Source organism: Dermacentor andersoni, chromosome 2, assembly GCF_023375885.2.
Source record: "Dermacentor andersoni chromosome 2, qqDerAnde1_hic_scaffold, whole genome shotgun sequence".
In the NCBI taxonomy this organism is placed as follows: Eukaryota; Metazoa; Arthropoda; class Arachnida; order Ixodida; family Ixodidae; genus Dermacentor; species Dermacentor andersoni.
Genome location: NC_092815.1, coordinates 18,459,994 through 18,485,820, shown reverse-complemented (window position 1 = coordinate 18,485,820; position 25,827 = coordinate 18,459,994). Strand labels below are relative to the sequence as shown.

The 25,827-nt window shown below is 43.0% G+C and overlaps 1 protein-coding gene across 4 annotated transcripts in view; it reads left to right on the top strand.

The window, feature by feature from the left end:
* LOC126542836 (FERM, ARHGEF and pleckstrin domain-containing protein 2-like) overlaps positions 1 to 25,827 on the top strand; it is a 235,961-nt gene that overhangs the window by 79,711 nt on the left and 130,423 nt on the right. For 3 of the 4 annotated variants that reach the window (XM_050189951.3, XM_055077475.2, XM_055077476.2), the window contains exons 8-10: positions 5,330 to 5,404; positions 12,978 to 13,231; positions 22,588 to 22,778. In XM_050189951.3, the coding sequence (XP_050045908.2) occupies positions 5,330 to 5,404; positions 12,978 to 13,231; positions 22,588 to 22,778 (520 nt within the window). The remainder of the gene's footprint in view (positions 1 to 5,329; positions 5,405 to 12,977; positions 13,232 to 22,587; positions 22,779 to 25,827) is intronic. The other variant, XM_050189952.3, reaches the window with a different exon arrangement.

The following is a 25,827-nucleotide window of genomic DNA, read 5'->3' as shown; positions in this document are numbered from 1 at the left end:
AATGTGGTACACGGCAAGAGCTGCCACTTCAGTAGGTGCTGCCATGCTCGTTGACGTAAAACTTTTGCATTGAGTTTGTGTTGCTGTGCTATTTCGATGAAATAGCATCGCAAACAAAAATGCAGAACCTTATTTGTGTCTTGCGCATGTGCAGTGACACTGAGGTCTCTTCTTTTTTCTTTTTTTGCAGCCGCAAAATCTTTGTGGCCCCTATTAGAAAATTTCATAATGTGCATGGTATGGCATCAGTATATTGCATGATGTCATGTGCACTGCAGGCGCACGTACTCGACCAGTCTTGCAGTGAGCCTTTGCCCACAAGCCGTGACTGTCGCACTGTGTCGCATCCTTGGTTAATAAACACGTGTTTGTTGATGATCTGTCTGTGGTGCCTTCTTTGCACCATATAGATAAACCCGGCCATAGTGCCCATTGTGTGTCGCACTGTGGAGTGTCACATCTTTTCCTGACCGCACTGGCAGGGTAAGCCTCACGCAACCCATCTCCACAACATATCGACTGTATCAGTTAATATTTGCATGATATATGGTAAGCACACATGTGTTGAATCTTTTGCTAAAAGGGCTTGCTGCTGCGCCAAATCGGCTTTTTGCCTGTGCCAGGACTTGTGCTGAGAGGTGAAATGGCTGTTCCACCACTGGATATATAACATTATTGTCTATATCAAACAATTGTAAAATCCCCTTCAAAATTCCATGCGAAAGTATAACGATGTGCTATGCGTTCGTCGAACTTCCATTCACTACCACATTCAATATGCAGTATTGAACGCTGCGTTGCACCGCACCCCTGCAAGTGCACTTCTCCCAACAGAGGTACTAACATCGTCGGAAATATTTAGTGCACACAAATTTGAAACGGCACTGTTTTGGCAGATTCTGTCCTACAAGAGATTGAATCCAATGGGCAGTACATGCCGTGAAGGAAAAATGAGCAGGGTACCCTCAGTTTTTGATCGCTGTGCATATGGATGCTTTGTGCGAACTGTGGACATTCGTTATCAGCAAGAGCAAATTGTCCCTCTGCTTCAGGAATGCAATTCAGGAAAGTGATCTGCAGATGCAATAGCTTCAAAGTCTGTCGACTTGCGGTCGGCCTGCTCCACTTGCGTCACTGCTCCGTGCTCGCATGGCACTTAGCAACTCGATCACGAGAAGAACCCGGTAACCTCCATAGCGCGCACACAACACGTAGCAACTGCCAGAGGAGGTCAACCCAGCGCGCTTCACGAGGCCATAGCGGGACATCCGATTTTGACAGCAGTTTTCTTTTTCCGTAAAAAAATTAAAGAAAGAAACGTATATAAAACGCATTGTTCTATAATATGCACCAACAAAAAATTCAGAAAAAGACCGTGACTTATACACTGGAAAATATGATAGTAACTAAGGTGCAGGTGATGCTTGTCTAGTACATCTTTGTTACTAGTTCCTGTTTGTGCATTTTGAACAATGAGCAAGTGCCAACTTGCCTGAATTTTATCTTTATAGATATTCTGCATGTACAGTGCTCATAAATTCAAACGTGAACAATTCCAAAACTACTCCAATTCATTATTTTGTTTCCACTTTCCTCTGTAGTTGTAACAGTGGCCTTATTCAAACTCCGAAACGTACACTGGGTACTACTCCTTGCTTAGAAACATGTTACTGAGCTATTAAATATTGCACTTTTATGTAATTACAGTCTAACCCACTTATAACGATAACTGTTTTAACAATATTTAGGCAATGAGCAGCCAATTTTTTCTATGTGTTCTATGGTAAAATAAATTGCTTACTGCAATGCTCCGATGCCGTGTTATCAGTTGTAGCAATTAAATCTGGCTACCGGGTGTGTGCTTTGCAAGAAATGTAAAATCCTCTGAAAAAAGAACCAACAGCTAGTCCCTTTCTCACACCAGCCTTTTTGCCGCATGCACCTGAACCTTCACCCACCCCCCTTGCATACCTTCATTGCACTGCCCCGAATAAGTAAAAAATGAAAAATGAAAACATCAACTGATTTGCAACAGCAACCTGCACAGCATGCCTTCGTTGCGCCACTCTCCTGTGTCCCTTCCACCCTCTCGTCGATGCTGGAGGGGTGGAAGGGAGACCATAGAGGAATGGGAAAGGGTGATTAAGGCATGCTGTGTGAAGTGTGGGCACCCCAGCACAAATGTGGGGGTAGCAAAGTGGCTCGCATATTTAAAAATTATTTTCCTGGATTGTAAATCCCTTTCTTTTTCAGCGCAGATAACATGTAGCCAGATATAATTGTTGTAACGAATAATGCAGCATGGGGAACATTGTATAGCACGGGGTTTAGTTTATTATCAAACACACAAGTTCAGGTTTGGGTAGTGGCTCATTGTTACATTTGAGATTTTTCGAGATCAGTAATGCTATAAGTGGGTTCGACTGCCTAAATAAATTGTTTCAATGTTTGTCCCCTCTGCTTTTTTTGTGCAACCCGGTTATGACAATTTCTGGTTATAACGTAGGATTTTTTTGGCACTTGAATATTGTTATGAGTGGGTTCAACTGTATGTTAAAGGTGTTCATTGCTGTTCGCATTTCAAGTTATGAGCATTGTACATGTCTGTTGTCGCACACATTGGCCCTTTCGTGCTGTCCTCATTTTTCTCACTTCATGTTTGTAGTAGTGCATACGAGTCATTATATAGAAGTGAGTCAATTTAAATACTAACAAAAGTTCTTTTTTAGTAAAGGCATAAAATATACATCAAGAAAGGTCTCCAAATGAGTCATTCCTTGATGCCTGGAGGACCAGACCAGGCTAGACTACATAATAGCATGCTGCTTCTATGTCATAGCTGAGTTGAGCACATTAACATATTTAAAGTTGACTTTTGCAGCAATTTTCCATTTTCTGACATCAGCCAAGTAAAATGCTGACAATTTTATGAAGTGATTATGTCTTGCTTTCAGGCAAATAAAGCTTTTTCTTGCTTTGCTTGAAATAGGCGGTAATTTCTGAGCAGTGCTGTATACAGTCAGTGTGTAGCACCACTGTTGGGAAATGCTTACAAAGAAAAGGTTACGAATGTATCACGTACCCATAGTGCATGCCACATGTGTGTTGTGCATTGCCCTGCACATAATTGCAAAAAAGAAGAAAAAGAAAGGTGTGCTAATCACACATATGCACTTTATTCAGGATTTACAAAAGCTTAGAATTATTGCACTGTGAAGATTTGGGGGTGTAATTTTGCTTGCACACCACTTGGCCAATGAAATGTTAATGGCCAGCGCTCATGTGTGCCTTTTGAAATGCTGCAGAACAGGCACTGCAGAATGGGTTCTGCTGTTCATCTTGAATACTGTAGGGGTACGCTTTGCCTGAGGCTGGGGCTGAAGGCAAGCTCGGCATCTAGCCACACAATTGGTCAGTAGTACTTCCCAACTTGTAGCGCATGTAATCATAGCTGCTTTTGGTTTGAGTGAATAAGGCAACCAGTGGTGTCAACTCTAACGATGTTTATTGCTACAAGCAACAAGTAACACTGGCAGAGGGAAGGCCACTCTGTAACAAGTAATAAATAGGCTTGCCTTGTTGCGTGTGATAGTCAGGCAAATCAGGTCACTCACGGGTTGCAGCAGGTATCCCTATCTGGGTTCGAGGTTGGGGCAGCAGAGAGAGCAGGTTTTCCCCGGTGGCATTCTTTCATGCCTTTTTAGCTTTTGCGAGGGGAATGTCCTCCTTGCACGTCAGATACCTTTCCTTTTGAGTTGTGTTGTTTTGAGTGAGTTGGGGGAAGGCTATGCACCTTGCGAGAGCGAGGGAGAAGCTGGGAGAGGGCATAGTGCGCCTCTCGTGTGCCTATGCCGGCTCCTGACGGGACTGCAACATGCGAATGCGACGACATGAGTATGCAGGAGGAGATGAGCATGTGTGCTCCTTACAATACCAACGAAGGAAGTTCATTTGGTATGCATGTCTATCAGACCTTTTCCACAACACTCTTAGAGTACAGCCTGTGCATGGGGATCAAGCTATCACGCACACGCGCACACACAAATAAAAATTAAAAAAAGGCAATTGTCAACAGTAAAGCTCATGGCAGATGTGCGTTGACAGCAGTGCTGAGTGGAGCAATGGCGTTTACATAGTGCAAGCCTCGATCGCAATATGTTTGTTCACAGCCCCTAGGAGCAACTCGGACCACCTTGCAAGGAGCAGTTTCAGAACTGCAAAAGTATATATAAAACATTGCTCATGATTCCTGTGCTTGTTGAGTGGCTGTTCAATTTTTATACTAGTGTTACCAGAGCGGACTCTGGTAACCCTAGTATAAAGCTTGAATTGCATCTCATATGGGAAGCACAGGACTAACAGTCACCTGCTTACTAATATTTCTTCTTGGTTAAGGGCACTGTTTACAGCATCATATCACGTCATAATAACAAAGCCTTCTTTTTAATTGCACGAGTCAAAATGTTCATGTCATTGTCGTAATGTCGTCCAAACTATGTTGATAACCCTGTTTTGTTGAGTTCTTGTATCATTTTCATGTAAAGCAACATAGATGAGTACTGCCCCCCCCACTCTCATTTCCACCTCTAAATGAGTGAACTCTTGCTCTTTTCAGCTTTCCCAGACCAGAGCTGTGTGCATGACGGTCTTCTTGAAAACAGTGTGATTCAATGCTGCTGGCCAGATTGACTGGCTATGCCAGCATGCACCTTGATGTTGCTTTATCCTTGCATGCTAGTTCTAGAAGCTGCATGGCCATTGTGATGAATGAGGTGTGTTGCCTTTTGAGCAGGTGCGAGCGTGATGTGTCATTGGGAACCCAGGATGTCCCGGCGGTTGTGCATGTGCCAAGAGCTCACCAGCAGCACAGCGGAGGCCTTGTTTGGCTCCAGCTCCTGTGCGGGCTGAGCCGATTGCGGTTGGCACCAAATGCCGTGAGAAGTGCAGAGATTTGTGGTAGTTGTCATGTAATTTGTCTCCTGTGATACCTTCCAGTCACGCCCTGTAGACACTGTTGCAACTGCTGCGTGTAGGGGAGATGATTCCCTGGGCTAGTGCATTGGGAAGAATGAGTGTGTTGGCATGCTTACCTTCGTAGACACAAGGATAGCTCTGAGAGCAGTCCTACCCTCTACCCTGCCCTACCATTTCTTTTCGTTTACACAGAACACACAAAAACTGTGTTACCCATTGTGAACATGCACACATGAAACAACTGTAGGAATCACTGCACTAGATCACCTCACCACCATTTGATGGTCGACATGCAGCTGGAGGAATCAAGTAGCAAAGGGATTGACAAAGCATGTACTTTTTCTTCTCTTTGCAGGTATAGTGGTAGAACGCAGAAGCAGATTGTTGAATATGTTAGGGAGAACTATGTCAAGAGGCAGCCCTTTCAAAGGTACATACTCGGTCCGCAATACTTTACCGTTTGACACTCGAATGCCTTAACCGGTATGTGGCAAACATCTCTTTGCTCTCTCTCTGTTTTCACTCTCACCCATCTTCCAGCCCCTGCACACACTCTCTTGGTTTGCGTTGCCCTGTCCCTTGGTTTTGCACTTCATGGTGTTGTCTGTGCTCGGGGACTGTGCTTGGCTCTCTTGTTGGGTGTGGCATGCTTGGCATGCTGACCCTGGGGTGACCGCTTCTGACCATGCCTGCCAAAGTAAACTGTGCTGCTTTCATCTTTCTGTCATCTGATACTACTGCAACCTTTGTGGCCACACATTACAGTGTGCATGCAATATTTCCTACAACAAAAACCTAATAAACCTCTTTGCATCATATACTCAATGCTGTTGCATTTGTGTTCTGTCAGGACAGTAAGTTATGCTTTCAAAATGGCCGCTTTGACCTTCACTAATGGAATGAACAATGATGAACATTTCTCATGGTAAATATATGCCATGTGCTGTTGTGGAGCTTAAGGTGCGATTGTAGAACTATATTCTTCCGTCAGTAACACAGTCGAAATGTGTGCAACTGATGGCAGTGTCGGGTCATACCTGCACATATAATCAACTGATTCACGAGCGGCTTGGACACTGATGCAAAATGAGAACACATACTCTGCAGCCTAATGATTGTCATTTATTGCAGTAAATTACTAGTAATTTGGTCTGCAAGTGGTAAAATGAGAAGGAAGACATTTTTTACGAGCACTCACTCTTTATAACTGAAAATCGGACTACAGTGTATACTTGCAATTTTCAAGTGCATAAACAGCACACTTTGTCTCTGGATTTATTATTTTTTCAGAATTGGGTAATTGAAATTCGATTCTGGGGTTGTGTGAGTTGATAATTGGTGAGAAATATCAGAATTTAGGCACTTGTATGTGCGAGTATTTCTTTTTTGTACAAAAAAAAGTTACAACTAATGGAAACCTCTTTCGTCAGCATGATGCACCTTGTTTTCACAAATAGCTTGAAAAGTTTGCTCCAAGAAAGCATTTCCCAACTCTTGCATTACTTTTCTCAGTGTCTTTTCACTAATCTTTGGTAATGTATCTTCTGATTGTTTGCAAAAGATTTGCAATCATAAAACAGTTATAGTGCAGTAGTGTGGTAGTAAAGCAAGAGGAGTCAGTCAATCAGAAGCGCAGTCGTGTGTTCCTGTACCATGTGTCTGTGTCAGAATCTCATGTGCTCATTATCAACCATAGCGCTTGTCAAGCAGCTTACATTCGACTGCCACCTCATTGTTCAAGTGAGTGTATTAGCTGTCGCTTGGGCGACCCTTCTGAACTGGGTACTGCTTATTTTCATTACTGTGACAGCAGTTGGGATCTTGATACAGGGTTGCTCTGTCCATCCATCCATCTGTCCATCCATACGTACGTACACGCACTTGTCAATCCATCCATCATGCCAATTATATGTGCCGACATCCTGCCATATATTTAGACAATACTGAAATTGAAATAGTACTGTCATTCAAATTGCTTGATGTATATTTCTCTGAAGCTGACATGGGACTGCCATGTAGATCACTTATTCAGCTGTCTAGAGCTGTAGGTACTATGCGTCACCAAAGCAATTATTTCCCTACATCCATCAATATGGTTCTATATAATTCAATGTTTTATTGTTTAGTTCAATAAAGAGTTCTTGTCTGGGGAACAACTTTCCCCTAATGGAAAACATGCATTAATTGGCAGTATTGCAAAAGAGAGCAATACGTGTAGTCTCCAAAGCACCATATCTCATGGCGTTTTTCACTGGTCGATCTGGAGCGGCCGCCGAAATAATCGAGCGAGCGCTCGGGTTTCACAAATCCGAATCGGCCAGCGGAGCGCAAGAACGCTCCGTGGGCCATCACACAGGAAGTCTGCGTACACGTCACACAAACCGGTTCCGAAAACCATGCCTGACTTCTGCTCTGTACGTTTCCACGGCAACTAAACTCGCCGTCCCCCGTGCGTAATTTGACCGCGGCAGTCGCAGAGTCTGTCATTTCCATGTCGCGCCCGCAAGGATTGTGCATGGACACCGTGCATAGAAGGCTTCGTAAAGCACCTGCGTCACCTTGTAATCACTGTCGTCCGAGCTCTCATCGCTAAACGCGAGCTTTGCAGCAGCACCGAACGCAGCTATTTTGCGAAGCAACACAATGTTGTGCGTACCAACCGGGTACCGATTTCGCTTGAAGACAGAAGTGACGCGAGCTATTTCCGCCCGAATCCACGCCTCGGCGGCGGAGCAAGTGAGAGCGATCCAGCGCGGAGCGAGTTTATCCGAAACGACCAGTGGAACGCGTGAACCCACTCCAGATCGACCAGTGCAATTCGGATTCATTGCCACGGAGCAAGAAATCCTGCTCCGGATCGACTAGTGAAAAACACCATCAGTCTCACAGCTAATTCCTTTTCCAACCTTAAGGTTATGAAAATTCAATGTTTATTCAGCTATAGGCTTTAATTGAGGGAAAATGAGACATCTACCCAATCGTAGCAATTGCTACAAAGGAAACCCATACGGGTTCCTCAAAAGAAAAAGCCTTGTAGTTGAAGAAAAATTCGTCCTAGTCCGGGGCTTGAACCCGGGTCCATCGCTTTTCCGAGGCAGCCGCTCTATCATATGAGGTAACCAGGCAGCTAGCAGATGGCAGGGCGAAGTCGAATTTGTCAACAACTCGAAGCAAAGGCAACAGTTTGACATAATAGTTCTGCGGAAACCTGTGAAGTGTAGAGAAGTAATTAATTAATGGAAAATTAAGGTTATGTGGGGCTTTTTCTTTCAAGGAACCCGTAAGGGTTTCTTTTGTAGCAATTGCTACAATTGGGTGGATGTCTCATTTTCCCTTAATTAATTACTCCTCTCCACCTTGCGGGTTTTCGCAAAACTATTACGTCAAGCTTTGGTACTCATATAGAGTAGAAATAATTGAGAATTCCCTGTTTACAATGTACCTGTTTATATATAATGCATAGAAATTTTGTTGATCCAGATCTTGTAATTATGTGATTAAGTGACACAACTAAAGAATCAATGAATATTGTTTGTGGGGAATGAAATACCATAAATGTTGTGTTCGATGGATTGATGTATAACGTGTTTTTTATGCACCATGAATGAACATTAGTGAGATCATGACTCAGTTTGTTTTGTAGTGTGAGGGAATTTCTGTCGGATACGAAGCTGGTTGTGTCATCATCATAGAGAAAACAGTCGGCATGCATTAGCATTTGTGGCAAATAAATAATGAATAATAAAAATAATAATGGCTCAAGTGTTAATCCCCGAGGGATGCCTCTATTAATAATTTCAGGTAAAGAGAACGAACTATTCACTTGGGGCTATTTGTAGTCGGTCTGTTAGATAGTTGTGAATTAACTACAAAGGTGGGCCAGGAATGCCATAAGATTCTAGTACGTGTAGGAGGACGAGGTTTTTAATTGTATCAAATGCCTTAGTGAAATCAATAAAAAGAGCACCAACTAATAGGCCTTCATCTATAGCTAATTTCACTTTGTCACTAAATGTAATAAGTGCTAGTTCTGTTGGCAAATGCTCTCTTAAACCAAAATAAGAAGGAGATAATAGCTTAAATTTTGGTATGTAATTAGTTAAATGTTTGTAAATACGTATTTCAATTACTTTGCTAAACAAAGAAAAAATGCAAATGGGGTGATAATTATCCAAACAGTCACGATCATCGTTTTTAAAAATGGGAATTAGCTTACCCATTTTTAAGCTTTATTCATTATAATTATAATTTATAATTTATTCATTACATCTGCAAGTACTGGTGAAATTCCTTTATGCACAAACTTATATGTTCAGTGGCCAGATGACATCAAGGCCACAACCAGTCGTTTTCAGTGATGGGATGATACTACAATCTTCTTGTGAAGTTGCAAGGTATAAGTAAAATGAATGAGGAAAGTGTGGTAAACTAGGCAAGGGTGATTCATGCTGTATATCAGCTACAGCACCATAATAGTTACTGAAAGTGTTAGCAGCGTCCTTAGGGTCAGTGAAATTAACTGAACTGTAGCTGACGCATGATGTGCAATTTTCAGTGGTATTAGTGTTGAAAAAATCTTTCATAACTTGCCAGTTTCATCTTGTCATTACCATTTTGTTTAATCTTGTTTTTGCAGTAATTATGTTTTACACAATTTAGAGGGGCAGCAAGAACATTTAAATATGTTTAAATCACTACCGCAAGTTATTTAATGGCTGTGCTTTGAGCTTCTCATGAGGGTGGTCTTTTTTTTACTATGGATCGCATTAAACTGTTACTTATTCAAGGCTTTCTTGGTGTACTAAAGCACTGTATCAAGATGAAGTTATTTATGTATAAGTTAATGCACTCTGATAGCTTCGCTGGAAAAGATGAAAAAGCTTTTTCTGTGCATTGCTCCTGAAACACATCAGTCCAGTAAGTCGCACAAATTAGGTGAATTAATTTATTTGAACGAAAGAGTGACCCAAAGTTTTTTCTAGATAGACTAGATGTTACAGAGCCTGCACAAAAAAATATGAGATAATGATTTATTATATTGTAGTCCAGTACACCGGCAGTGGTATTATGGGTAGGTAAGCTGGACAGGATATGATCTAATTAAGTGTTAGAACCGCCTTGTTCACAGCGGTATGGAGTATGAATAAGACAAGAAAATCCATAGCTAAGAAAAGGGTGCACGTACTCAGAGCATGGACTGACTCTCAGGGTCAATAATGCTGATGTTAATGTCGCCACAAATTACAATATCCTTGTTCTCGTCAATTAACGTGTTCAGTAAGTGCTTGAGATCTCTGCAGAACTCAATATAAGAAGACAAAAAGAAGCATTAGATGGAAGCAATTATAATATTACTATTGGTCCGCAACAAGTTACTGCCTGACTGAAATAAGAAGCCAACAAACACTGACACCGAGGGCAACAGGGGAAATTACTTATGCTAAAGGAATGATAAATTAATGGAAATGAAAATGGATGAAAAAACAACTTGCCGCGGGTGGGGAACGATCCCACAACCTTCGCATTTCACTTGCGATGCTCTACCAATCGAGCTACCACGGCAAGTTGCTTTTAATCCACTTTCATTTCAATTAATTTATCGTTTTTTTAGCACAAGTAACTTCCCCTATGTTGTCCTCGGTGTCAGTGTTTGTTGGCTTCTTATGATATGACTAATGAAAATCGGGCCGCTCTGTTAACCCCCTTCTCGTTTATTACATAATGAGGGTCTCGAATTCGGCAGCATTGATGCCTTCATGTAGCATGTGCGGGTTTATTGACCGGTTGCCTTCATAAAAAAAATCACGTTCTCATGATGCCTGCGGCAGAAAGGATCCGCCACCAAGGTCTGCGAGTGGTGCCGCTGGTTAACACTCCCAGGGTTCTACTAGCAAACGTAAATACCCAAGAATGGTAGAGCATTGCACGTGAAATGTGAAGGTTGTGGGATCGTTCCCCACCTGCGGCAAGTTGTTTTTTCATCCACTTTCATTTCCATTAATTTATAGTTTCTTTAGCACAAGTAATTTCCCTTATGTTGTCCTCAGTGTCAGTGTTTGTTGGCTTCTTATGATATGTCTAATAAAAATCAGGCCCCTGGGTTAACCCCCTTTCTTCTTGTTTGTGCCTGACTGAAAGTTACTTCGATCTACTTCTAACCAAAGAGATTTGCAGAAAGAGACGCACAAAATAAGGTGATGATGGCGTTTATATGATAATTTTTAATTCACTGATATGGCCGAACTATGATACCCTTTGCAGTGACAGTATTCAGAAGTATAACTGGGAAGACCGTACAGATTCCTGTCATGTGATGACAACCATGTCTCGGACAGGCAAATGGAAGAGAAAGTGTGGTCCAGAATGGAAAGAAACATGATGAGATTATCGTGGTGCCTACGAAAACTGAAGATGTTAAATGTACTAAAGATAACATGGGCTGCTTTTTCTTCAGCAGAGATTTAGTTTGATCAAGTGAAAACACAGACTCAGCCATGATGAATCGTGAAGATCAGAAAGTGCTAAGCAAACAACATGTGATTATGTTAAGATAGTTTGATCAGTAACATAGGGGATGCGGTGCACACGGCTATCTTTTGACTTTCGGGCCTTGATAGCGCGGTTCTCGGTCTACAGAAATTTCAAACCTTTAGACTTCTTGAGTTCTAGCACCTGCGAAAAAAAGCAGCTTGTTTTTCGATGTTAGATGATCATTGACAAAAATGGATGCTGGTGGCTTATGCGAGAGCCCAATAGTGGTTGTAGTGAGTCGAGCCTCTCGCGCTTTGGATGCAAAGTCGGCCTGTTTTTGCCTTAGAGCAGAATTGTGTTATGATGTTGGTGCTTTGTTCTGGCAAAGGGGACGGGGAATAACTGCTGTCACAGTAAATTACTTCAGAATGACAGTAACTCCTGAATCAGATGGTATTTTGTGTTTGTTTTTCTCACCTCGTAGCAGGCACTCTCTGACCTTGTACCACTGCTCTAGTCCAGATTAACAGTGACAGAGCAGCCCCATCTGATATTTCCTTACTGTTGTGAGCTCCTGAGTAACTTTTTGCAGCTTTACATTGTCAGAGGTGATCAAAATGAGGCTGCAGGAGGACATCCTCCTCTGCGCACCCCCGTGCACGCACACACCTGCACACGCACCCCCGTGCACATGTGCACGCACATGCGCGCACACACACACAGCACACAAACACATGCAGCACGCGTGCATACACACACACGCACACATATACGCGCACACACGCACACGCACACACACACACACACACACTGAAACAAAAAAATTCAGGTTGGAATAGGATTCTTTCAGAAGTTTGCATTTGTTTGTTTGAAAATGCCTGATTCCTTGTGGAGAAAATTACAGCAAACTTTTTGAATTTTGTGCCTACACTCATGATGTTGTCATGTATATCACTGTGTATTTTTTATTCAGGGCCCAAAAGTCTCCTTTTGATCCCACACTTTCTTTGGAAGGCAGTGTAATTTCTTGATTTGGTATTTCATAAGCGTCATCTACCAGTCTAGCTTAACATTTTTTTTAGTGTCCCTTTAAGAGTGGCTGGAGCTTACCCCCAAGAACAAAGGCCCCGACTCTATTGCTGTGCCACTTAATACCTAGGCTTTCTGATCTATTGCTTTCATGTGAGAAATTTGGTGTAACCAAATTTTTATAAAACTGGCTCAAGGTGTTGAAATTTGGTGAAATTTCGTTTTACCCATAAGTGTTCGTTTTTGAAGTTCTTGTTTTATAGTTGGTCAGCGCATGGTTACGTTGATTCAAGTGGGGAGGAATGACAGTGTGTGTTCGTGAATTCATGGCAAATCCAGCTGTGCGTCATTATGGCTGCAGGCAGTCTAATGCCATGCCTGCTTTATAATGCATGCATGAAATTCCAGTAGTGCCATTTCTATACTGTGGTTGCCAATGGATGCACACATGATGTGCAGTTTAACTGTGATAACTCTTTATCCTCCTCTTTCCCATATCACAGGTCAACAAGCCTGCGCTTACCATCTCGTGGTAGCGCTGGCACTTCAGACAATGAGGAGAACATTCTGTCAGCAGCTGCCGCAACCTCAGAACCGAGTTCTCCACGACGGGACACAAGCCGTGAAACACCTCGCCTTCCTGAGGGTGCTGTGACACCTAGCCAGGACACAGATGACAACATCTCACATGATTCATATCGTCTGGAGGAAGGGGACTCGTCCATCGCTGCACCCACACCAAGTGCCGACAATTCAAGTAAGGAGCCAGGCTCTGTGGTGAATGGGGGTCCGGAAAGTGGCCGTCGACGTTCGGGTGAGCTCTCGCGAGCTAGTCGCAGTTTTGACGAGGAGGACTCAGAGTTTGGGTATGTGCTGCACCGTAGGGGGTTCCTGAGGGACAGTAGAATGCGCCGCAGTGAGGGGCACCCCCGCCGCAGGCCACGAACAGATATGGGCCGGGGTTCACGCCAGTCAAGCCCGCCTACCATCTTTGCGCGAGCCCATGCCCTTGGGCCCCGAGTGGTTGGGTCTGTTGATTTCGTGCACCTGGCACAGCTGCCAAGGGCTGACAGCTTTTCCTCTCATGATGACTCTCTTGAGGAAGACTCCCTGGAGAGGGAAATCATGGCAGTGCTTCGCAAAAAGAAACTGCTGGGAGATGAGCCTACACGGTCTAGTCCAGCTACTGCAGATGCCCCTAGTTTCCAGCAAGTTCCTATTGAACAGGCAATACAAAGAGTTTTCCCAGAGGAGAAGCCTGACCTATCCTTGGAGCTAGCAAGCGTGCCACTTCCCGAAGAAAGTCTGATGGCCCAGCTCAGCCCCATTGCCATGGGCCCAGCTGAGGATGCCTTGCTGGGGGGCTTGGTTGGCATCCCACCACCCCCGGAGTACCGTTCTAGTGCTGTCAATGAGGTTCTGCGCAAGTATGAGGAGCTGGAGCGCAGCCTGGCACTTGAGCTATCACGGCTGGGCTGCCCTCCACCACCGGCACTGCCACTCACTGTCACTCGCAGCGAGGCTTCACTGGCGCATCCTGAGGACATCAGCGACTCGTCAAATGGCCTCGCTGAGAGTGACGCAGGGGAAGACGCATTGAGGCTGGACACGGGTTCGGATGACACACTGGGTGAGAGCCCCGAACGCACTTTTTCAGAGGAGGAAGAGACTGCCTTGGTCGGGGATGAACCCACACTGTGCAGCAGCCCGTTCTCATCAAGTGTGCCTGAGACTCCTGAGGCACAGTACCCCAGCTTTGTGGACCTTGATGTGATTGTTGGCAGTGGGCTGCTTGAGCCAAGCTCATCCAGTTCCTCCATGCTCTCCTCTTATAGCAAGAACGGTCACCCGCTTGACTGCAACCCCTTCCTGCAGTGATAGCATGCGCACATAGTCACACTTCACATGCTTCTTTATGACCATCTTCCCACAGTGCCACCAGTGTTTGTTCTCGTTATGGCAGTGTAGAGTGTTGCATGGATCAAGCAAGATGCAAAATACTCTAGAGGTGCAGACAGTACATGTAGCGTAGCAGGTATTTGGAGTTCTCTAGCTCAATACAGTGCCACCAGATGACTTTCTGATCATATCACTGTCATGCGAGAGGCTACAGTTCTGTTCCATGCCGAGTGATTGCTACTTTGACATCAATTCTTTCACGCTCGTTCTGTGCAATACTTCAAATTCCTTTCTCTGTGTTCCTTTGTCAAAGCTAGCATCACTGCCCAGTTTGTGCACCAGTGATGGTATGGATCATATTATTAGGTTGGCACATTTGTCTCTGGTATGCTATTGAAGCACTTTAAATGATAATGTCTCATCACTGTTTGGAAGCAACGATAAAATACCTCTGCAGAAACATGTCATCTTTGCTTCTCCTCATACTATGCATGCAACAAGGGACTGGAAAAATTTCTCAGTGTGTTCTTTAGATGATTGTGTGATCCGTGCATTGTGTTGGAGCCCTATGAGGAGACATTATATGGAAGTACATGCCATGGTACCCTAAAGAATGTTGGAGTGTACAAAGAGAGCTAGCTGAACTGAATTAGGTGGTTCTTTAATGGATCAAGAATGTTTCTATGTGATAGTATGGCACTCAAGACATATGTGGATGTCAAAGGGGAAATTCTAACTGCAGAATGACAACACATATTAATTTTATGGCGTTGTTTTATTATGGCTTCATTGTATTATCAGCACATCTTATAGTTCCTTAGGTGTAACGATAGATGTGGCCTCTCAAGGATAGTTCATTCAGTGGACAAACAGTATAGATGAAGGAAAGGCGTCTGTTTAAGCTGGAAATTTTCAATTCTCTGTGCTCGTCCACTCTTAATTCTTTTATAGGTCAGAACCTTCACCTGTCGACACTGTTATACTTACCTGAATGCAGTGGGTGACTTCATTAGCAGTTTCTCATTGCACAGCCTCACTCCAGCTTCTTCTTTCTTCTGTTAATGCATCTACAATTAGGGAAAGGAAGATGCTGCGCTAGATCAGCACTATCAGGTGTACTCAAGTGTCCACATTGATTGCACTTTCTTGCTGTGCTCCATGCACCCAAGTTTACACCCAATTAAGCATGTTCCGAATATCTTGGATGTCCTTACTGTATCTGCATTTTGTGCAATGCAGATGCAATTTACGGCCTTTTAGTTGTTTCCTTGCTTGGCAATTCATTAATTCATTCATTCATTCATTCATTCATTCATTTGTTTAGTTTGGGAATTTTACTGCTCGTTGGTTGAGTTTCTTTTTTATCAGTCATATAACATTCAGCACTGATTGCATGCTGATGACAATCAACATGCTGCATTTGTTATAAACATCAGAACATTTTGCATACACGCACATACCTCACCAGCCACATCTGGATGGTTGCTCTATTTTACACCTTGCATCTGCACTGTCTTAAATATGGGAAATATGTATTGAGGGATTGTATAAAATAGGCTTGACTTTTTTCTGTCATGTTGATTTCAGTTCTGGTCTGATGTTGGTGCACTTTTAACGAGATGAGCTACTCATTCATGTTCCACTGGTGAGGTAGACAGGGCTCAAGGAAAGACTGCAAGCAAAATGACATTTAGCTGTGATTTACTAAAAGTGTTGCGAGTTAAGAGGTTCATAGAGTTACAAATTTGTTTGATCAGGTGATTTTTTATAAATGTGCGACACAAGGACATATATATGATCTTTAGGGATCTTAAAGTCATGACACTTCATGTAGTGATATCTGAGAACATTTAATGTCAACTGTGGGTGTTTTAGCTCATTGTCACTTTGTTGATGTTATAGTGTTGAGACTGCCCGAATCCTTGTAGCAATATCCATGTGCTGACCTGCCAGGTAAAAGGTCACGTTGTTGTAAAGGGTCTGACAAAAATTTCTGTGCTCAGGAAACATATTGAAGATGAATTTGCGTTCACTGACCAAGTCAAATATTATCTTCGGCTTGGTCAATGACTAAATCTTCATCTATAGAAGGTCACATTACGGCCACACATCTTGCTCTCTGTGCTGGCCAAAATGTAGCAAACTATGTCAGTCGCTGTGCACTTGAATGAACACAAGCTATGCAATATTTGAGCATGTGGAGCCTTAAACAGCATCTCTTTCACTGTTTTTCCTGAGACAGCTACTCTTTTGCACCTTTAAGAATGTTCACAAGTATAAAGGCCAGGAGCATCATAGAGGCTGTGCCAGCAGTTGAAGCTTGTTTTTTGTCTCGTAAATTTGACATGGTATATGTATACGTTTGAGTCCTTCTTGCACTTTTAAGCAATTTTTGGTTCACTGTTGAGTGTACATCATGTGCAGGTAACCTAAATATAACAATATTGGTTAAAACAGTATACAGTTGAACTTCTATTGTAACGAAGGCAGTACAATTGGCAATCTGCTTCGTTATATCGAAATTTTGTTACATTTAAATTCGACCTTTTATGCAGATAAGTACAGTCACTGACGGATTTTTCTTACGCAGAAGGGGCCTCAAAATTTTCTGTGTTATCTGGCAGTTGGAGAAAGCAAAAAAGTGGGCTGCGTATGCACTCAGCCCTGCGCAGCCATGGCCACATTATAAAAGAAGACATGCACCAACCAGCTACTCAACATTTAGGATAATTAGGATGAAAATAGTAGTTTGAATAAGCCTCGACAGAGAAATCTCTCATTCAAACCATACTCATGAAGGAATTTGATGATAACCTTTAGAACACCTCGCCGGTAACAAGGGTTTAGCCATTGTCCCAAGAGAACCTTTTTAGACAAAGGTTCAATGTTGAAATTCAACTAATGCTCTGCAAGTGATCACATTACTGCTGCTCTCGAGTGGAACACATTCTTTGCAGTTCAAACTGTCTGTGCTTGACCAGTAATGTGTTGCTAGTGCCAAGTGAAGCCACAGCTGGTGGTGACCTGCGCAGCAACTTTGTGGAACTTCTCTTGATGGTGAGGGAGCAGCTTCAGTAGCATGTCTAGGTTGAGTTCATGAAGACAGCAATGACAGTGACTTTGCAGCACCAAATAAGGTTGCGATTGGAATGAAGGAGATCTAATCGTGCTGAAATACAGTAGAACCTTGTTGATACGTTCCTGTTATGTACGTTTTCCTGGCACGAAAGTTTGCAATCGAGAACACAAAGTTATCGAATAGAGTTATGATCATTTTTACCGGTTAATACGTTCCCAAAAAACATTTTTTTCAGCACCAACATTCAGTAGTATGTTGCCAAACTGTGATCACATGATACGTTTTCCGACCACTAGATCCCATGTAAACAAGAAAATCCATGAGGCGCGCCCAATAGAGAACAGTATATAGCTGCCCGTCGCAGCAGCTTCACCGCAATACTCACCCTCCCGTCTCATGTGAAAATGCTGGCGCGCACTCAGTTTCTCATTTCGGTACCAGCAAATCTTCTCCTGTGTCGTCACATGTTGCATTCACAGCTATCGCCGCCAATCCTACTGCGATAAGCATCCTCGCTTATCTGTTTCACAACGTGTGGTGCCGTCGAAAGCGTAGCGCACGCTTTTAATAGGCGATAACTGAAACATGCCGCTATTCCCTGCTGCAGACTGCGATCGCATACGTTTTCCGGCCGCTAGACCCCGGGTGAACAAGAAAAGGCGTGAGGCGCATGCGATTGAGGACGGCATATAGCCGCGCGTGCGATTGAGGACGGCATATAGCCGCCCGTCTCACATGAAAACGACGGCACGCACATGCAGTTTCTTATTCCGGTACCAGCAAATCACCGCCTGGGTCGTCGCATGCTGCATTCACAGCTATCGCTGCCAAACCTATTGCAATAAGCATCTTCACCTATCTGTTTTACAGCGCATGGCGCGTAGTGCCATTGGTAGCGTACTGCACGCTTTTCGTAGGTGATAATCCAAACGCGCTGCCGTTCCCTGCTGCAGGCGACGCAATGTGGGCATCACATTTCGCTTCAGCGGCATCCGGCATCGCCCACCAGCTAGATTTCGCCTCGGTTTCCCATCGCCCTCTTAAGACACCATTCAATAGGAAAATATTGGCCGCCCGAGCACCATCAGCTCGATGTGCCTCGGCGTCTCGTGCCGCAACAATCCGCGTGACGCTTCACATTACGTAGATCTCAACAATAGTTGAGTCTGTCAAATTTTTTTATTTACTTTAGATCGTACGTTTTCCCGGTTGGCTCGTTTTTTCTTGTGTTTTTTTCCAAAACGTGTGAACGAGTGTCTACTGTATTATGGCCACTACGGATCCGTTGCTGGGTCATGGCACTTGGGAATAGACTTCTAAAAGAAAGCTCACAGTGGATGTGTCACACTATGTCCTCACGCAGCGCTGACAGGCTACATATTAGAATTAATTCTGCACTTACTTGGTGAAAAAACATGAGCTGTTTGTAGAGGAAATTAACCACACTTCAATTTTCATGCAGACTTGGAAGCTATGACATTGATGGTGCTGACACCATGACAGCACACAACAGGTGACATCTGCTGTCAGTATCAGTGGAGACCTAAAACAAAAGAAAAGAATATTGAAAGTCACTAGCTGCTCCCTGGCTATTAGCTCACTAGCAGTTGCTGCATTCCAAAGCCAAAGCATGAACTCCAACTGATATATGAGAACTGTCATGGTTCTGTCAATACCACGAGGTGTGCGTGCAGCAAGCTTCATTCCTGCACATCAGTTGGCCTTACACAAGTGCAATCGTACAATTTATGCTTTTTCTTTGTTTTCCTTTTGCATCTAGCTGCATGTTTCTAGTCAGCATAGACATCATAAGCTTGCAGTTTTTCACCTCGTTGAAACAAGTTGACAGACACAGGTTTCCTTTCACTTGTGAGGCAGCTAGTGTTGTGGCCTGCTCTCTTTGCTACAATCTTGTCAGTCCAGTCAGATGGGCAGATGTAATGCTGCTATGAGGGAGCACACATTGCGTAAGGAGCGTCATTAACAAAGTGAGCAAACAAAGTTTTACTCTAGATGGATTGCAGAGGCGATCATTGCTACAAAAAGCACTGAAAATTCTTTCTAGTATTCAGAAAGGTGTCACTAATGTTGCCTTTTATTATAAAAAATAATGCACCTTGAATGGCATACAGGGAAACTTTTTGGACGGCAACACCACTGCACACCTGAGTAATTTTCTAATTTGATGTGATACAGGCAGGAAAAATGGCGAACTACGTCATGTCTTGATGTAATAGTGGTAGCCGCTAGAAGTGGGCATTGAAAGTGCTAAATGTCAACTAGAACATACACAACTGAAATAGTACTTGTGCAGAAAAACAAAACTCCGAATTGCTGCTTTTTTTCTTTACCTTTGCAACTGCTCTTACACTGCTCTTTCTTTGGAAGCTGGATACCCGCTCAATGCATTTGCTGTTGAGTGCATGCTGCAGCAAGGATCACTGTACTTCCTAGTGTGACAGCCTTCAAATGCGAAGTGCAGTATGAATGGCACCAAATTTGCCAATTTGACAGGGGTATTAATCGTTTTAAATTAAGAGCATCATACATTTTTGCGGCATGATCTGGATACTACAGTTGTTGGCTACAGCAGCAACATTTCCTTGGAATTTCTGTACTGTTATCAGTCTGTATTGTACACATGCATTTTTGTTATCAGACTTTCTTCCTGCTAATGCTGTCAGTTTGGCATGCACAACTCTTTGTGTCATGTTGGCTCGATAACTAGTTTTGCTGTGGACTTTCTTTTCTCTACCAGACTTTATCTGAAAAAGAGAGTAGTCAATGATGGTAATAAATGAATTGTCCGTCATGATGCTATCATTCATTTCTGTGCTTGTCTTTCTCCTTGGGAAATGTACAGTCTGGTCCACTTGTCATTTGGTCTGTATCGCCTCAGCGCAATAAGTGAAACATTTCTGCTAGTATGTCTTTTCTGTTCTGTCGCACTTCTGTTGCTGCAGCATGTCGTTAACGTCTAAGCTTGCTGTTGTGACCTTCTTGACCTTCTCTGTATGCAATGACACTGCCATGGGTGTCTAGGCTTATGGTGCACCACCGTGACACCAAGCACAACAGAGCATTGACCACTGCCCCACACATTTAATACATACTCTGTTAGAGGGGACATTGAGTCTTCTGCAGCCATCTGTTTTCTCTGGCATTGTTAATGACATTGCTTGTAGGGCTGGCATGTTTAGAATGTTGTGCTACACTAATTGTATCCATTCACAGCATGTCAAAGCAGTCACTGCTATTAGGCAAATGGATAAGGATCTGTGGTATAGTAGGATTAGTACATTTAACTAACTGACCATAGCACTTTGGTTTGCTGTCCTAGAGAAACACCCCACTGAAAGAGTTTCATGGGGTACTAGTCATTTTTACATTAGGCACTTCTTGGTTACCAGACTCAGCATTAAAATTTTTAATGGAGGACTTAAATTTATGGTTTCCTATAGGTATGCTGTACATGAGAAAAATTAGCTGCATCCTTTTGTGCCACTGACTTAGAACACATTTTATAATAAATTGTTTACCCTTGTTGTCTGTCTCTGCTTTCTTCCATCACATTGGTTCTCTCCTTTTATATGCTGAAACAATCTGTGCTGCCTCGGAAGGCTTTATGCTATGTTGCAAACATGTTCATGAGGAGATATTGATTCCTTTTTTTCTTTTAATGCACTTTTAAAGCATCTAGGCCACACCTTAAATGTTTTGTAAAAGCATGTCTTCATAGATGCTCTTGGTGCTGCAACTTTGTGGCTCAGAAGTTATTCATTCTTGCTCATCGCTATTTAGGCTGGCCTACTTCATTTTCAGTCTCTCTCTACTTCACCGTGTTTGCATAGAAAAAGCACCTTGTGCTAGGCTCAGAACTGTGTTCAGAACATAGTGTGGTAGGCTCTTTTTTTTTTCGTTCTTTTTTCCTCTCAAAATTTATTTTCCTATGTTTGTGCGTTCAAAGCTTGATGCAAGTCATGCTCCAGCACACTGAGCTTCGTGGAAAAAACACGCTCCTGATGTCGCAAGGATAACCACAGACTTGCCTGTTGGAGGGGGTGTGGGTCTCCAACAAAATGTGGGATTTTAGTGCTACTCTGCAGCAATGAGGAATGTATGCAATGATGCAAGGTGGTTCTTTACCATTTTATATATTAAGGAGAGTTTAGGATCCTGCTACCATGGCTGGACAGTATGTCATAGCGCTGTCAAAGTTCTTTAGCTTAGGGAGATCTCTTACTGTTATTGTGCTTCTAATTGAAAAAGTCTCCTCCCCATCTTTCACATTTGCAACTGCGCTGTATTCATGAAAATATGGAGTTCGTGAACTTGGCACCATAATGTTGTGCTCATAGATGAAATTAAGTTCTTCAGCTCTTCGTTTTGTACTGTGCTCTATAAACAGGAGCACGAGGTGCACCTCAATCTTCTTCCAGAACTGCTCGCTTATCTCTGCTTGAATTTCACACAGAGGTGTCATTTGGCTTGAATTTTAGTTTAATACCACATTTTCAAGCATTACTTGCAAGTTTTGTCCACAATAAACTGATTTGGATGTTGTTTGTGGTGATGCCACTCATAGCTTGTCAGTTCCACTGCAACTGAATGCTCCCACCATTCCATTGCAGTGTAATAAATTTTTTTTTTACCGTCGTTGCTCCAGACAAGGACAACTTCAAATTTATTGTGACCAAAACTGGCAAGTAAGACCCGCAAACATGGTATTAAGCTCGGGTTCATGCAAAATGGTATTTCTATGTCAAATTCAAGTGGAGATCTGCCAGCTGTTGAGCAGGAAGAGTCGTATATATCTGGCACTCCTATTATTATGACGCTCGGTACTTCTGCAACTTGACGTTGACAAACACAGCTGCCTCAAGGGTTCTGCCTTCTTGGCAGGGGCTGCATTCAGTGAAACACTCTGACATACTGATTGCAGTGCATGGCTGGAACTCATTTTGTCTCCAGTGAGGATTTGAAATGGTGTGATATTACTAGCTGCGACATTCAGGGTTCCTGTTCTCATCACATACTTGGTTTTCTAATTGGTCGTTTGAGTATTTATTTTTATTTTTAGTTTTGTAATGCCAAAAGCCGTGCCCCCCCTTTTTTTTTCTTTCTTGCCATTTTAGTTGCCCTTGATTTGAGCCCTCCTACTACATTGCCAGTGTGCTCGTCACCGAGCACAGCCTGCGTGAGGGAAGAGCACAGCCCAGAGCAAGTGCCACCACCAAACAACAACAACTTGCATTGTGTTAGCAACGACGGAATGCTTTCAACATCCTGCTACAAACAGGACCTGGCTGGTGATGCCTGCAGAAAGGTCAGAGACATTTCTCAGCATCCTTGGTGGGAAAGCAAAAAGGGGGTTCTCACATGCACATAATTTATGGCATCTTTCACTGGTTGTTTCGGAATGCTTCACCAGCTGTACGGAAGTCTTGCAAAGGTGACAATAAACCTCATTATCACAGTTAAAGTGCTCTTACTTTTATAAGAAAATCTTCGCTGCTGTTTTACGCACCCATCATGGCACAGCACAAGCATTCTGGAAAGCCATTATAGTTAGTCTTATTTGTCACCCAAAGCTTTGATTCAGGCTCTAGCACATTTACATATGAAGCCATTTGTAGTGTCCTTGTAAAACATTGAACAAGTGGCACACTCTCCTCTCATTTATTTTTTGCATTCTGTCTGCACTTAAACTGCTGTAGGCAGCAGGTGCCTGTATTGTTAACAGCATAATTTACTGATTAATAAATAGCGCAGCCACATGGAGCAAGGAGTATATCTCACAGTGGCATACTATTGCTGAGAAAGGTGCACCAATATGTGAAAACTGCACCTTTGTTGCTTAAGTGCTGCAATTTATGTATCACTTTATCTCGCTTTCTGCATGAAATAATTAACCCTACAGGATAGTGAAAGTAAAGAAAATTTTGCATATTTGGCCAGTATGTCTGGCACGTTTAACAAGCAGGCAAGCAGGGGTGCAGTAGCCATAACTGCGGAAAAAAATCCCAGGTGATTTCTTCCTGAAATGAATTTATTAGCAGCTTGGAGTACTGTGCAAAAAAAAAAAAAAAGAAGCAAGGAGGATCAGGCTTATCATGGTGCACTTTCGTTTTATCTTGGTAGGTTGTGGAACAATTCACTGAGGCAGCTTCTTCCTCATGCCTAATCCAGTAATCACTAATTTCAAGTACTCTCACTGCTGTCTTCTCTTCTTGACTGCTGTGAACCATCGCTCGCAATCAATGTATCCAGGATGAACACAGAAAGACAAGTCGGCAAACAGCAACACCATTAACAGCAGAAAGGCTTTTACTACAAAGAACATGCACATTCTGCTACAAATATGTGACTTTTCTGCAAGCATACGTAAAAAAACCATTCACATGCTTGAGTAGAACTTATAGTTGGGCTAGCTGACGCTTATTTTTACATTAAGTCTAGCATGAACCAAATGAACACAATATGCCACTGAGGCTTCACAAACACTGTCATGAGCTTCCGAGATAATGAAACGAAATCATTCCACCACCTCTCGTGCTACTTTTTGCGTGAAGGTGTTGCCAGAACAAAAGCTTCACACAAAATGTGGTCGCATGTTATTAAGAGCATGAAATTTTTGCTCTGGTATAACGTTTCTTTTCATTGCATGTGACCACATTTTCACACTATTCAACTTGGTAGCTCCTGAATTACATGAGATAGCATAAGGGTACAGCTTCACCTCTGTAGCTGAGATGGTCAAACGACTCCGTAAGAGTAAACTTTTTGGCACCCACTTGATTCGGATTGAAGGCTTATGGCTTGGGAAGATTTAACTGCTTAGCTACGGCACCAACATGATTTACACTGCAAACAGTAGGCCCTTGTATGTCGTAAAGTGTAATGTGGTAGCAGTTCCTCATGAATAAATGTTAATGGTGTTTGCTATTCCTATCAAGAAAATTGATGAGCCATTCCACTCTGTGAAGATGAATGACCAGCGAAGCTGTGTAGCACATGATAAAGAGGGGACACTGAATTTTGAAAAAAGGTACACACACACATTTATTTTTATACATCCGCAGTAATTCGTGTTATACATATATTATATACATTTGTGTTTTCATTTCGCAATATATTGAGGCAAAGATTTTGAGACCAAAATCACCGCACCGACTGGCAGTGGGCCAGTACGTACCGCCAGCATCTTCACAGAGGGAGAGGCAGTATGGAAATGCTAGCATGATGGAGTGGCATCGGAGCCAGCCGGGGAAGAAGACAATAACAGCTAAGGCATGAGCTATATATTGAAGCAAAGAATTTGAGTCTAAAATCACCACAGCGACTGACAGGGCACCAGTGCAGTCAGTGCCTTTGCAGAGCGAGGGGCAGTACGAGAACTCTGGCATGATGAGTGGCAACGGAGCCAGCTGTGGAAGAAGATAACGAGAAAAGTGCGAGCAGGGGCATGAGCAGTGGCACTAGCCATTGCTGATGATGATAGTTTTTGCTCGCACAGATTTGTTGACGGACACGAAAAATGCGCTGAACCCTAGCCATACACAGCTTTGCTGTAAAATTTATTGCAGACTACAACTAAAATACATTCTTGTGAACTGATAAAGCAGTATTCTAAATTGCACCCTCCAAGAGGGAGAAGAAGAAAAAAGCAAATTGGCGAATCCCACACACTGTGGGAATTGATGTAAGCAAAGTTTTGTATGCTGTTTGCTTTGATTGACAATAATTAGCGGTCATGTTGGCGGCGAATGTGTAATTTCTTTTCCGTTTAGTCTGCTATGAGAGTGGTGAGTTGATGTAAAATGTTACCTTGCGTGCACCATTCCTGTTTGTCTGCGTAGTCCACAGAACACATAGGGAGATGTGTTTGCTTGAGGCATTATTGCACATCCTTGTTCATAATCTCTGAGAGGATCGAGCATTATCATTGCCTCACATGGCACTTCGCACCGTGGCAGAAGTGTTAAACTTTAATTGAATTATGGCACTGTATGTAATTCAATTAATTATTATAATTGTATGTATGCATTGTATACATACAGTTGCGGTCTGCACTACGTTTCACTGCGTAGCGAAGACGCTTCTGTTCCACATGAACCCGCCGTGCTTGCTCAGTGGCTATGGTGTTAGGCTGCTGAGCGCGAGGTCGCGGGATCAAATCCCGGCCACGGCGGCCGCATTTCGATGGGGGCGAAATGCGAAAACACCCATGTACTTAGATTTAGGTGCACGTTAAAGAACCCCAGGTGGTCCAAATTTCCGGAGTCCTCCACTACGGCGTGCCTCATAATCAGAAAGTGGTTTTGGCAAGTAAAACCCAATAATTCAATTCAATTCTGTTCCACATGACGTTTCTT